The sequence below is a fragment of the Sorex fumeus genome, unplaced genomic scaffold (assembly GCF_029834395.1).
Source record: "Sorex fumeus unplaced genomic scaffold, SorFum_2.1 ptg000061l, whole genome shotgun sequence".
Classification (NCBI taxonomy): Eukaryota; Metazoa; Chordata; class Mammalia; order Eulipotyphla; family Soricidae; genus Sorex; species Sorex fumeus.
This window is the reverse complement of record NW_026606118.1, coordinates 14,663,959-14,677,130: the sequence shown is the minus strand read 5'-3', so window position 1 is coordinate 14,677,130 and position 13,172 is coordinate 14,663,959. Positions and strand designations below refer to the sequence as shown.

Genomic DNA, 13,172 nt, shown 5'->3' with positions numbered 1-13,172 from the left:
TAGCACCCCCATGGTGAGTGACCTTGGGAGTAGCCCCTGAGCACTGCCGGACTTGGCCCAAAATGCGAAACAAAAAATGCTGATGAATGTGATTTGGGGAATGGGTAGTTGAGGGGTAAATCTCTTGTCCTGCAGAGGCAACTGAGGGCTTTTCCTAGACAATCAGAAACAGGCGTTAGAGTTGTGTAGGAAGTGACAGGGAGTGCCCTGGCTTGGTCTTCCTCAGCAACTCACAGGTTTTAGTCTTGATTTGATCGATGCTATTTTTGTTTGCTTGAGGACCACACCACTCAGTTCCCCTAGCTCAGTGTTTGAGGACCACTCCTGGTGGTGCTCAGGTATGCAGTCCGTTTCTCTGGCCCTTGATTTCACTAGCCAGGCCAGGCCTGGAGTTGGGGTAAAACTTAGCCACGGGGGTGGGGGGGTGGTGGCTGGAGCGATAGCACAGCGGGTAGGGCATTTGCCTTGCACGCGGCCGACCTGGGTTCGATTCTAGCATCCCATATGGTCCCCTGAGTAATTTCTGATTGCATGATCCAGGAGTAACCCCTGTGCAAGGCCAGGTGTGACCCAAAAAGAAACAACAACAAAAAGAAAACCCATAAAAACAAAAAACAATTAAAAAAAAAACTTTGCTACGGAAGTTCTGCCAGCTGGTGGAACGTGAGCATCAAGTCTCCACAGAGCTGGTGTGATACGTTGTCTTTCCTTTACTTGTGCTGCATGGACAACCCCGTGCCTGATGCTGAACTTCCTGCTGGTCACCAGAGAGAGTAAGCGGAAGGGCCTCAGCTTTCCTCATCCTCACAACCTTCAGCTGAGCTGGGGCCGTTATTTTCAGTGAGTGAAAAATCATTCACTGTCCCTCTGGAAATCTACCTTTTTATTTATTTATTTTTATTTATTGTGCCTCATCCAGTCCACCAGATAAGCATTGGTTGAGATCTGAAGAATCTAGTTCAGGAGCCAGGGGTGGAGCCCGGGCAGGAGACAGGTGCCTTCTGTTCGCCCTCAGATCACTCACTGTTCTCCTCAGCTCTTCTGGTGGCCTTGCCTGGAAGACTCAGGGTCCTGCAAACGTTTAAACTGTCCAGCGAGCCTCTCACATATGTCTTACCTGCTTCTGGAGCGGGGTGTTCCCTTCCTCCACGATCACTCTTAGATTCGAAAATATAATTTTCCTCTGATATGTCCTTCCCCGAGGAAGCACTCTCTGTGGGAAACAAACGGAACATATGTTGAAGGTGCATCAGAAATGGGTGGAAAATCGAGCGCTTTTTGCTTTTTAAGGATAGGCTTAAAGGACCATATTTGACCTTAAAGGACTTAAAGGACTTGTGTTTGATACTAAAATTCCATAGAGGTTCCCAAACTTATTACTTAACTATTTTCTAGTCAAGAAAGAAAAATCATTCGCTGTCCCTCCAGAAATCTACCTTTTTATTTATTTTTCAATTGGTTTTTGGTTTTGTGGCCACATCCGGTGGTGGTCAGGGCTGACTCCTGGCTCTGCACTCAGGGATCACTCCTGGCAGGGGTTGGGGGTCCCTATATGGTGCTGGGGACCAAACCCAGATAGGCCAAGTGTAGAGCAAGTGCCTTAACATCTGCACTATCTCTCCAGCCTTTAAAACTCCTTTCTTGGGGCTGGAGAGATAGCACAGCGGGTAGGGCATTTGCCTTGCACGCGGCCGACCCAGGTTCAACTCCCAACAATCACCGCCAAGAGTAACTCCTGAGTGCAGAGCCAGGAGTAACCCCTGTGCATCGCTGGGCGTGACCCCAAAAACAAACAAACAAAAAAAACCCCTTTCTTTAAGTGAATAAACAGATCCAACTGCAACCAGAACAACTCCTGCCCTCCTGAACTGTCCCAGCACCTGTGGATGGGGCAGTGGCAGCCACTCTGGGGTCTAATGTGAGCCATCCCATAGAGCAGAGTGTGTGGCTGGGACGGAATGAGGGACCAGTTCATTTCGGGAACTCGCAGCTGGAGAAGGCAGGAAAGAACTCAGCCCCAAGGGCAAGAGCAGACCTTGGATTCCATATTGGAGAAAGCAGAGCAGAAATCAAGAAAGATTTTTCTTAAAAAAATAAAATAAAACAGTGGTGGGGCTACTTTTAGGGACCCACAGATTTTTTTGTTGTTTTTTTCTTTTTGAGTCACCCTCGGGGACGCTCAGGTGTTACTCCTGGCTCTGCACTCAGGAATTACTCCTGGCAGTGCTCGGGGGACCATCTGGGATGCTGGGAATTGAACTTGGGTCGGCCGCGTGCAAGGCCAATGCCTACCCGCTGTATTATCACTTCAGCCCCTTTTATTTCTTTAATCATTAAAAAAAAATCATGACTGTAATTACAATAAAATAAATAAAATAATTATTTGCACATAAAATAGCAAATCCAGCCTGTGATGTATTCGCTTATATGCTAATATATTACTTTTTGGATTTATTTTTGGGCCGGCCATCTCTGCCAATGCTTGGGGGTTACTCCAAGCTCTATGTTTGTGTCTGACTCTAGGGGGACTCTGGGGTGACAGGGGCCAACCCCAGGCTTCCTGCATGAGTATACTCTCAGCTTGTTGCACTCCCACTCACTCTCACTGTGGCCTCTACTATGTTCATTTAAATGGGCCCGGGAGCCAGGAGATGCTTAAGTGCATCTAGTTTCAGCATTCTGTGAATGTGAAGAATGCACGCTAAACACAATGCGGGAGGTCATTTAAAGAGAATTAAAGAGTTTCTTCCTCAAAATGAAGTCATAAAATTTGCCTGTAAATGGATGGACTTGGAGAGTATCATGCTGAGTGAAATGAGAAGGAAAGGGACAGATATAGAATGATTGCATTCATTTGTGGTATATAAAATATATATAGAAGAAGGATATTCATGGCTAGGGAAAAGGGGGTTAGCAGGACAGGTCAGTCGTTGGAACTAACCACAAGTAAGCCCCACAAGTTAGTGGGGGTTAGGGTAGGTAAGATGGAGAAGAGACCAGTATGACAGTAATTGCTGGGAATGATCACGCTGGACAAGATCTGAGGGTTAAAAGTCACTGTCACTGTCTTTCCATGGTTCATCAATTTGCTCGAGCGGACCCAGTAAGGTCTCCATTGTGACACTTGTTACTGTGTTTGGCATATCGAATACGTCATGGGTAGCTTGCCAGGCTTTACCGTGCGGGCGAGATACTCTCAGTAGCTTGCCAGGCTCTCCGAGAGGGGTGGAGGAATTGAACCTGGGTTGGCCAGGTTGGCCGCATGAGAGGAAAATACCCTACGCGCTGTGCTATTTTCTTGATAACCTTTCAGTATCAATATTGCAAACCATAATGCCCAAGGGGGGGAGGAAGAAAGGGAGAGGGGTTGGTGAGAGATGGGGGGTGATGGGAGGGAACCTGGGGACACTGATACTGGGAAATGTACACTAGTGGAGGGATGGAACACTGGCTGAAATCCAATCATGAATGGCTTTGTGGTTCTCTAAAATAAATAAATAAAAAGAAAGAAGAAAAGAAGACATAACTCCAAAAAGGAAAAAAAAAAAGAATTTCTTCTGGAGACGTTTACTCTCTACAAGACTCATTAGCAAATACTTGACTTTGGCATGTTTCTGCTAACTCACTCATGTTTAAGCACGGCTCTGCTTTCCCTGATGTGAAATCCCAAGTCTGCTCTTCATATCACACAGCAAGAATTCCTCCCTCAAAAGTAGATAAAGGACCAAACATGATAACCTCTCAGGGTCTGTATTGCAAACCATAATGCCCAAAAGTAGAGGGGAAATTATGGGGAATATTGTCTGCCATGGAGGCAGAGGGAGGGTGGGAAAGGGGGTTATACCGGGGATTTGGTGGTGGGGAATGTGCACTGGTGGAGGGATGGGTGTTTGATCATTGTGTGATTGTAACCCAAACATGAAAGCTTGTAACTATCTCATGGTGATTCAATAAGATTAAAAAAGAAAAAAAAAAAGAATTCCTCCCTCCTGGCTTCAGTTCTACCCACGCTACATTCTTCCTGCCAGAAACACTGGGCTGCCCTGACTGCTGGACAACTACCAGCCAGTGTCACAAACTCCTCTCACATGGAAAGCGACTGGACACCAACTCCAAGGACCAGGAATTGGTTTGCCATTAGGCGGCAGCATCAACAAGGAAGAAATACAAGCAGGCCCTAGAAGTGCCCTGGACTGTCAGTCAAAAGAAATTCAAGCTCTAATAAAAACAAAGACATGCTACTTGGCTAGAGGGATAGCACAGTGGGTAGGGCATTTGCTTTGCACACGGCCGACCTGGATTTGATCCCCAGCACCCCATATGGTCCCCTGAGCACTTCCAGGAGTGATTCCTGAGTACAGAGCTAGGAGTAAGGCCTGAGCATTGCCAGGTGTGGGCCAAAAACAAAAGAAACAAACGAAAACACGCTACTATTGGGGAAGAAAATATATACACACCATATATCAAATAAAGGTCTGGTATCCAAGATTTATAAAGCACTCATAAAACTCCCCAACAAAAAAATTCAACAACCTCAACAACAACAACAAAAAAGCAAGGAGATGAACAGATGCATCCCCAAAGAAGCCATATCCATGGCCAACAGGTATGACTCATAGGTAGGGAAATGCAAAGCAACACAGCATTGAAGTATCATCTCATGCCTGTGAGCAGGGCACATATCAAACATTTGGAAATAGTGTTGGCAGGGGTTGTGATGAGAAAGAAACTCTCACCGACTGCTGCAGGAATGACTCTGGTCAGCCTCTCTGAAAAGCAATGGAGATCTATCCAAAAGATAGGAACACAGGGGCTGGAGCGATAGCACAGCGGGTAGGGCGTTTGCCTTGCACGCAGCCAACATGGCCGACACAGGTTCGATTCCCAGCACCCCATATGGTCCCCCGAGCACCGCCAGGAGTGATTCCTGAGTGCATGAGCCAGGAGTAACCCCTGAGCATCGCCGGGTGTGACCCAAAAAGAAAAAATAAAGATAGGAACATAAAATACACAGTAGGAGGCTATTACCCAAGGATAGCAGAAATGAGGGCCAAGAGGACTGGGCCATTAGCTGGAATGGCTACATATTGGCTGCCACATAATATGTATACATAAGCCTGCCACAAGGGCAGTTAGGATACAGATGGGACTACTAAGCCAATGATAGCTGGCCAATGATCACACACTTGGCTGTGCTCAGGGCCTGGTCATTCCTCGAAGGACCAGGGGACCATATGGGATGTGGAAGATCAAACCCGAGTCTGCCGCATGCAAGGCTAACACCCTACCCGCTGTTCTGTCTCTCCATCCCTACAATACTGCCAACTATACTTTCATTCATACACTGTTCCCAGACCACCCCTGGTACCAGGGAGCCTGCATCCCTCTACTCCTGTGCCAGGAAGCCCCCCTCAAACTCACCCCCAGCCATGTAAGCTTCATTCTATGGACAAAACCTTCAGTTCTGATGAAGGTTTGACCATTTGCTGCTCCATTCATTAGTGTTTCTTTTTTATCACATGTATGGGAAAGATTTTCTTTTCTTTTTTTTTTAGATTTTGAAGGTGGTGACACACATACACAATAAATAGAGCGAATGATAACTTACTAACAATTTCAGGTATTGATACCTCTGGAGAGCCAATATGTATACATATGAATATATTTAGTAGGTATTGCTATAAATGACCAGCACAAATTTCAGGTGCTATTTGTTCTGTTTTTTCTTCTTTTTAGTGCCTTTTTTTTGGGGGGGTTACACCCGGTGATGCTCAGGGGTTACTCCTGGCTCTGCACTCAGGATTACTCCTGGTGGTGCTCAGGGGACCATATGGGATTCTGGGATTCAAACCCGGGTCGGCCACATGCAAGGCAAATGCCCTACCGGCTGTGCTATCGCTCCAGCCCCATTTTTAGTGTTTTTTTTTTTTTTAAATTGAATCACTGTGAGCTAGACCCTGACAAAGCTGTTCATGATTAGGTTTCAGTCATACAGTGTTCCAACACCCATCTCTACACCAGTGTACACTTCCCAGCACCTGTGTTTCCCAGTTTCCCTCCCATTAACCCTCACCCCACCCACAGCTCTTTCTTTTTTACTTTGAAGAAAATATCTTTCTCTGAAGGCCTTCCATTATAACCATAACTTCTGAGTCAGGTTTTGCTCTAGTTCATGAGATTCTTGGTGGAGAACATGCCTCAAGTTCTTACCTGACATGGGGCTGGAGTAATAGTCCACTGGGGAAGGTATTTGCCTTGAATGCAGTCAGTGAGGATTCAATCCCCGGAACCCTATACGGTGCCCCAAGTCTGCCAGGAGTGATCCCTGAGCATATGGCCAGGAGTAACCCCTGAGCACTGCCAGGTGTGCCCCTCTGAAATGAAAAAAAAAAAAAGTTCTCACCTGATGTGACAGGACGAATTTGAGGTCCTGGTTCCCAGAAGATGGAATGATTCTTCCTCTCCATGTCTGATGACGTAGGGTGCTGGTTCGGGACTGTGCCTCTCTGGGATGTTTCCAACAAGGAGGTCTGCTTTGCATCTTCACTGGGCCCCGTGGTTCTAGGCTGGGCCGTGGCGGTGTGGGTCACCATCTTCCGGTCAAGGGCCACTGAGGATCGAAGAGCTATGAGTTAGTTGGTGAATGCTTTCCTGAACTGTAGCCAGAACTTGATCTGCAGTATATTTAAGATCACAGATATCTGGGGATCACGGACACCCCTCGACTAAGACAAGTCAGAGCTTGACTTGAAAAACTGTTTGCTCTGGTGGAAATGGAGAGTCCATCCTTTCTGCTTCCAATAGTTAGTTTTGTAAAAAGGCACACGGGGCTGGAGAGAGATTATAGCAGGTAAGGTGCTTGCTTGAACTTAATCAACTGGGGTTTGAACCCTAGTACTGCATAGGGTCCCTGGATCCTTGGCCAGGAGTAAGTCCTGCACATAGTTGGGTGTAGCCTCAAACCTAAAAGGCTAAAAGGCACGGAGAAATTGTCAGAGATAAAACTTCTTTTTTAAATTTTTTTATTAGTGAGACACCATGAGGTACAGTTGTAGACTTACAAATTTTGTGCTTGGGATTCAATTACACAATGATCAAATACCCATCCCTCCACCAGTGCCCATTTATCACCACCACGAATCCCAGCATCCCTCCCACCCCCCATCCTCCCCATCCCACCCTGCCTCTGTGGCAGGGCATTCCCCTCTGTTCTCTCTCTCCTTTTGGGTGTTGTGGTTTGCAAAAGAGGCATTGAGTGGCAATCATGTTTGGTCCATAGTCTACTTTCAGCATGCTTCTCCCATACTGGGAGGATCCTCCCAACACCCTTTATTTGGTGCTTCCTTCTATATATGAGCTCCCTTTTCTCCTAGCATGTGTGGCTGGCCTCCAAGCCATGGAATAATATTCCTGGTACTAATATTGGCCATTCTTGGGTGTTAGTCTCCTATTTTGTTACTTTATGTTCTGTAAGAAGGAGGTACAGCCCTGACTTAGCCACATCTAGTGTGTTCCACCTTTTCTATACATATGTCAAAAGACTTAGCTCATTTCTGTTTGTTAAGAGTCACACCTGCATGCTCAGGGTGTACTCCTGGCTCAGTGCTCAGAGATAACTCCTGGCCAGGCTCAGGAGACTATATATCGTGGCAGGATCAAACTGTCCCTTGTTTCTTAAAAAGAATTTGCCTCCCTGTTGGATATTAACCCTAAGTACCTTAGGCTTCAGCAGTGAATTGCCCTTCCCCTCCCCCTCAGAGAAGCTTACAGTGCTCTTAAAAGCACCACCAATCCCCTGAGTTTATGTTTGACTTTTCCTTTAGGTTAGCTACTAATATCCCCAAGCCAGGCTTGGTTACTTATAAACACAAACCTTCTGGTGACTCTGGATTTTTTTTTTTAACTCTGGATTTTATATTTGTAGTGAATGATTTGCTTTTTTTTTCTTTCCCCTATAACCTTTTTATATTTTACATATTTTACTAAAACAACCTTTACTTAAACACAGAAATGTCATTAAGACTGTGCTCCTAGGCACTTAAGACACGTGCAGTGAGAAATCACGTACCCTTTGTTAAGTAATTCTAGGAATCAAAATATTCAAATTCCCTATATCTCTCAAATAGTTTTCATTGTTGTAATTTCTTTTATAATAAATAAATTGTGTTTTACCTGAAAAAAAAAAGACTATGCTCCTAATGTTTGCGAGTTAATTAAATCTTAAATATATCTACTCCCGGGCATCCGTCATAATTACTTGACTCAGGCGTCAGTTGCTGACATCCTAAAAAGCTGGGTCCCACTGACAAATCTCTCGATGGACACGGGGCAAGCAGCAAAGTTACCCTGACTTTGATGGGATGGTCAAGCAAGCATAAAGCATGGTCGAGACAAGCTGTCCTAAAACATGAGACCCCTTGGGGTAGGAAAACTAAACTGGCCTGAGCACTTAGTCTGGGATTTACAGTAAAAGAGGTGTGGCTCACCACTGGCCAAGCAAGTGAAAACAGAGACAGACAAATGGGGCTATCTTAAACTAAGAAGCTTCTGCACCTCAAAAGAAACAGTGACCAAAATACAAAGACAGTCTATAGAACGGGAAAGGATATTTATCCAATACCCATCCGACAAGGGGTTGATATAAAGGATTTACAAAGCACTGGTTCAACTCCACAAGAAAAAAACATCCAACCCCATCAAAAAATGGGGTGATGAAATGAACAGAAACTTTCTCAAAGAAGAAATCCAAATGGCAAAAAGGCACATGAGAAAATGCTCTACATCACTAATCATTAGGGAGATGCGGATCAAAACAGTAATGAGATATCATCTCATACCACAGAGACTGGCCAACATCCAAAAGAACAAAAGCAACTAGTGTTGGTATGGATGTGATGAGAAAGGGACTCTACTTCACTGCTGGTGGGAATGCCAACTGGTTCAGCCCTTTTGGAAAACAATATGAACGATTCTCAAAAAATTAGAAACTGAGCTCCCATTTGACCCAGCAATACCACGCCTGGGAAAAAAGTACAGTCAAAATGACACCTGCACTTCTATGTTCATTGCTGCACTGTTCACAATAGCCAAAATTTGGAAAAAATCTGAGTGCCTGAGAACAGATGACTGGTTAAAGAAGCTTTGGTACATCTATACAATGGAATACTATGCAGCTGTTAGAAAAGATGAAGTCATGAAATTTACATACAAGTGGTTCTACATGAAAAATACCATGCTAAGTGAAATGAGCCAGAAAGAGAGGGATAGACATAGAAATACTGCACTCATCCGGGGAATATAAAGTAACAGAATGGGAGTTAAACACCCAAGAATAGTTGAGATAAGTACCAGGAGGTGTGCTCCATGGCTTGGAAGCCAGCAGCACATGCTAGGGAAAAAGGCAGCTCAGATAGAGAACGGAGCACCAAGTAAAGGATGTTTGGAGGACTTGCTTGGGATGCGAGATGCGTGCTGAAAGTAACTATAAGCTGAACATGATGGCCACTCACTACCTCTATTGCAAACTACAACACCCTAAAGAGTGAGCCAAAGGGAATGCCCTGCCACAGGCGGGGTTGGGTGGGGGGGAATAAGGTGAGGGGTGGGAGGAATACTGGGATTAGTGGTGATGGAGAATGGGCACTGGTGGAGGGATGGGTACATGATCATTGTATAACTGAACCCCAAGCATGAAAGTTTGTAAGTCTAAAACTGTACCTCATGGTGTTTCACTAATTAAAAAAAAAATTCCGGGGGTGGGGGAAGAGGCGTGGCTTTTAACCTGTGCTTCTGAACCCACCGAATTAAGTTTTGAAATCTGTGTTTCTTACTGTGTTTATCCAAATAACTGCATATATTAGTAAAAAATAAACTTAATTGTTTAGTATGTACTAGCAGCAAGGGAAAGAGAAAAACAATAGAGATGGGGACTGGAGCACAGGGGGTAGGGTGTTTGCCTTGCACGCGGCCGACCCGGGTTCGATTCCCAGCATCCTATATGGTCCCGTGAGCACCACCAGGGGTAATTCCTGAGTACAGAGCCAGGAGTAACCCCTGTGCATCGCCAGGTGTGACCCAAAAAGCAAAAACAAACAAACAAAAAAACCAATATAGATGCTTGTCTCCCTTGGGGGAACTTCTCAATATAGCCCTCAGGAGACAGAGCATCTCCTTGAGTTAATTCCCCCAAAAGAGTTGCCTCTGTCAAAACACTTTACCTCTGTAAATGCTCAATCACACCTACCTGCTATACTTCAACTCCCCTCAGATGGTCTATACAGGCTATCGGTTTGGGAAATAAAAGGGCCATTTGACCATCAATCTGTGGTCCCCCGTCTGTGTTCCTCTCCTGGGGAGGTGGCATTCAGACATTGAATACGTCATACCATAGGAACCCCTGAGTCACTTTCATTTACACCCCACCACATTGTCAGGATGGGTTAGAAGCTTCAGGGAACATGGAAAGCAATATGGAAACCCTAGCATTTGTCAGTGGGACTCAACTCAAGTAAACGCTTTCGAACCCTGCAGCTGATTCCCACGGAGTCATCTCCAATCCGAGTCTGCGCTGGACTGCAGTCTGCCTTCTGCCCCGTGGCCTGGAAATGTGATGCGGCCCGACTCACCGTTTTGGCAGAAAGCCTCGTCAGACCCGTCGGGACACTGCTCCTCGCCATCGCACGCCAGCGTGATGTCGATGCAACAGCCGTCGTCACAGAAGAAGTGGTAGCGAGAGCAAACCGTCAGGCATCCTGTGCAGGGAAAGTGTCCGGTCACCCGTGCAAGATGGTCAGACCCGGGGTGGTGTGTAGGGGGACAGGAGGCCCCAGGGCCAGGGTGGCAGGGGCTTGCAGCTGGAGCCGCAGGCAGAGGTGCTGGGAAGGTGAGGGGGTTGATCCTGACCTCATTCCCGGGAAGCGCCCTGGGCCCTTGGAGGCTGATGTCCCCAGTAACACTGCCCAAGAGCTGGGGACAGACAGGTGGCAACTCTAGTCCCCCTCCTCCCTATCTCACTGGCCTTGAGTCCTTCATCCAGCTCTCCTCAGAAGAAGGAGAGGCCTATTTAAAAGATTTGATTTTCAGGGCTGGAGCGATAATACAGGTGGGAGGGTGTTTGCCTTGTATGTGGTCAACCTGGGTTCGATTCCCGGCATCCCATATGATCCCCCGAGCACCACCAGGAGTGATTCCTGAGTGCAAAGGCAGGAATAACCCCTTTGTACTATCTCTCCAGTCCCAGAAAATAGAATCTTTTAAGTGGGTCCCTCCTCCTTCTGAGGTGAGGCTGGACAGAGGACTCAAGGCCAGTGAGACATGGGGAGGGGACTAGAGATGTTGACTGTCCCTCTGCCCTACACCCACACCCTGGCACTAGGCAGGCCGACAACACTTCAGAGTGCTGTCTTGTCTTCTCTTGGAGCTGTCAAACTCGACTTTCTACTAATGAATCTTATCGGTTGACTCTCGATACATTCTTGGTGCTGTAAAAAACAGAATAATTTATTTGTTTATTATTGTTGTTTGATTTCTTGGCCACACCTGGCAGTGCTCAGGGGTTACTCCTGGCTCTGCACTCAGGAATTTCTCCTGGCAGAGCTCAGGGGACCATAGGGGATTCTGGGAATTGAACCCGGGTCGACCACATGCAAAGCAAATGCGCTACCTGCTGTACTATCACTCCAGTCCCAGAAAATAGAAACTTGTAAATGAGCCAACATTTTGATCTTTTTGTTTGTTATTTGGTTTGTTTTTGGGCCATACCCAGCAGTGCTCAGGACTTACTTCTGGCTCTGCACTCAGGAATTACTCCTGGTAGTGCTCAGGGGACCATAAGGGATGCTGGGGCTTGAACTTGGGTCAGCCGTGTGCAAGGCAAGTACCTCCCTCCCCGACCCCACACTGTCCTATCACACTGGACCTCTCATATTTCTTACATTCATGACATGAAAATCCTAATATGTCAAGGTCTTTTACATATTGCTTGGTAGTTTGGAGACTGATTGATATTTATAATTTATCCCTCTTTTTTCTTGTTGCTGTAGGGGAGGGGGGGTAGGGCTAGCCTCCCATCAGCTCAGGGGCCACTCCTGACAATACCAGACCAACCAACACAGAAAAACTCAGTGCTCGGGCCCAAGGATGTGGCACTGGGGAGCACAGGGCCACTCTGGTGTCACTTGGGGGCCTTCCAGGGACACACCTTGGGATGCCCAGGGACCATGCAGTGCAGAAGTGTGATCTGGGGGTGGGAACATGCAGCCCTCACCCTGTGCTATCTTCCTGGTCCTCCTGTTTTGTTTTCCATGCATCCCTAGGATGGAACCCTGGGCCTCACACCTGTGAGGTATGTGCCTGGCCCGTCCTCTGTGCCTGGAGCCGTGATCTCCAAACTTCCCTGGGCGGGTACCCCATCAACAATACACTGACAGGCACTTCCCACCCCCTTATAACGAGTTGCATGCCTTACTGTCCTAACATTGGACACATTATAAAATCTACCGAAAGTCTAAGAAGAGATTGAAAATGTGAGTGGGCTTGTCATGTCCTTCTCTAGGGGAACCTATTGAAGACCAGTGATGTCAATCCTACTGGAAGAATTTGGTGGCTTGATTTTTTTTTCTTTTTGGGTCACACCCAGCGATGCACAGGAATTACTCCTGGGAGTGCTTGGGGGACCATGTGGGATGCTGGGAACTGAATCCAGGTCCGCCTTGCGCAAGGCAAATGCCCTACCCGCTGTACTACTGCTCCATCAACTGATAGCTTGCTTTTTTGGGGATCATTTTCCCCATTCAAAGCTTGAAAACATGCTGTCGTCTGTCACTGAAATGGGACCAAGTTAATATTAACTAAAAGTTAGTGTTTACAGGGCCGGAGAGATAGTACAGCGGGTGGGGCATTCGCCTTGCATGCGACCAACCTGGGTTCAATCTGCGGCAACCCATATGGTCCTTTGAGTCTGTCAGGAGTATTACCCGAGTGCAGAGTCAGGAGAAAGTCTTCAGCACTGCTGAGTGTGGGCCCCCATAAAACAAATAAATAAAGGTAGATCCTTGCTTTATTTGCTTCAGTGTTCTTCTTATACCTGCAGACTAGCCTCTGTCTGGTATAAGAGTCCATGGATCAGCAGTTCTACCAAGCTGGTAGGACAGTGGTTTTCAACTTTTCCATAC

General features: G+C 46.6%; 1 protein-coding gene across 1 annotated transcript in view; it reads right to left on the bottom strand.

The window, feature by feature from the left end:
* The window catches only part of LRP11 (LDL receptor related protein 11), a 55,213-nt gene that overhangs the window by 1,909 nt on the left and 40,132 nt on the right, over positions 1 to 13,172 (bottom strand). The window contains exons 4-6 of the mRNA XM_056126026.1: positions 10,626 to 10,751; positions 6,404 to 6,610; positions 1,118 to 1,213 (exon numbers count right to left, since the gene is read on the bottom strand). Coding sequence (XP_055982001.1) covers positions 1,118 to 1,213; positions 6,404 to 6,610; positions 10,626 to 10,751 — 429 coding nt within the window. The remainder of the gene's footprint in view (positions 1 to 1,117; positions 1,214 to 6,403; positions 6,611 to 10,625; positions 10,752 to 13,172) is intronic.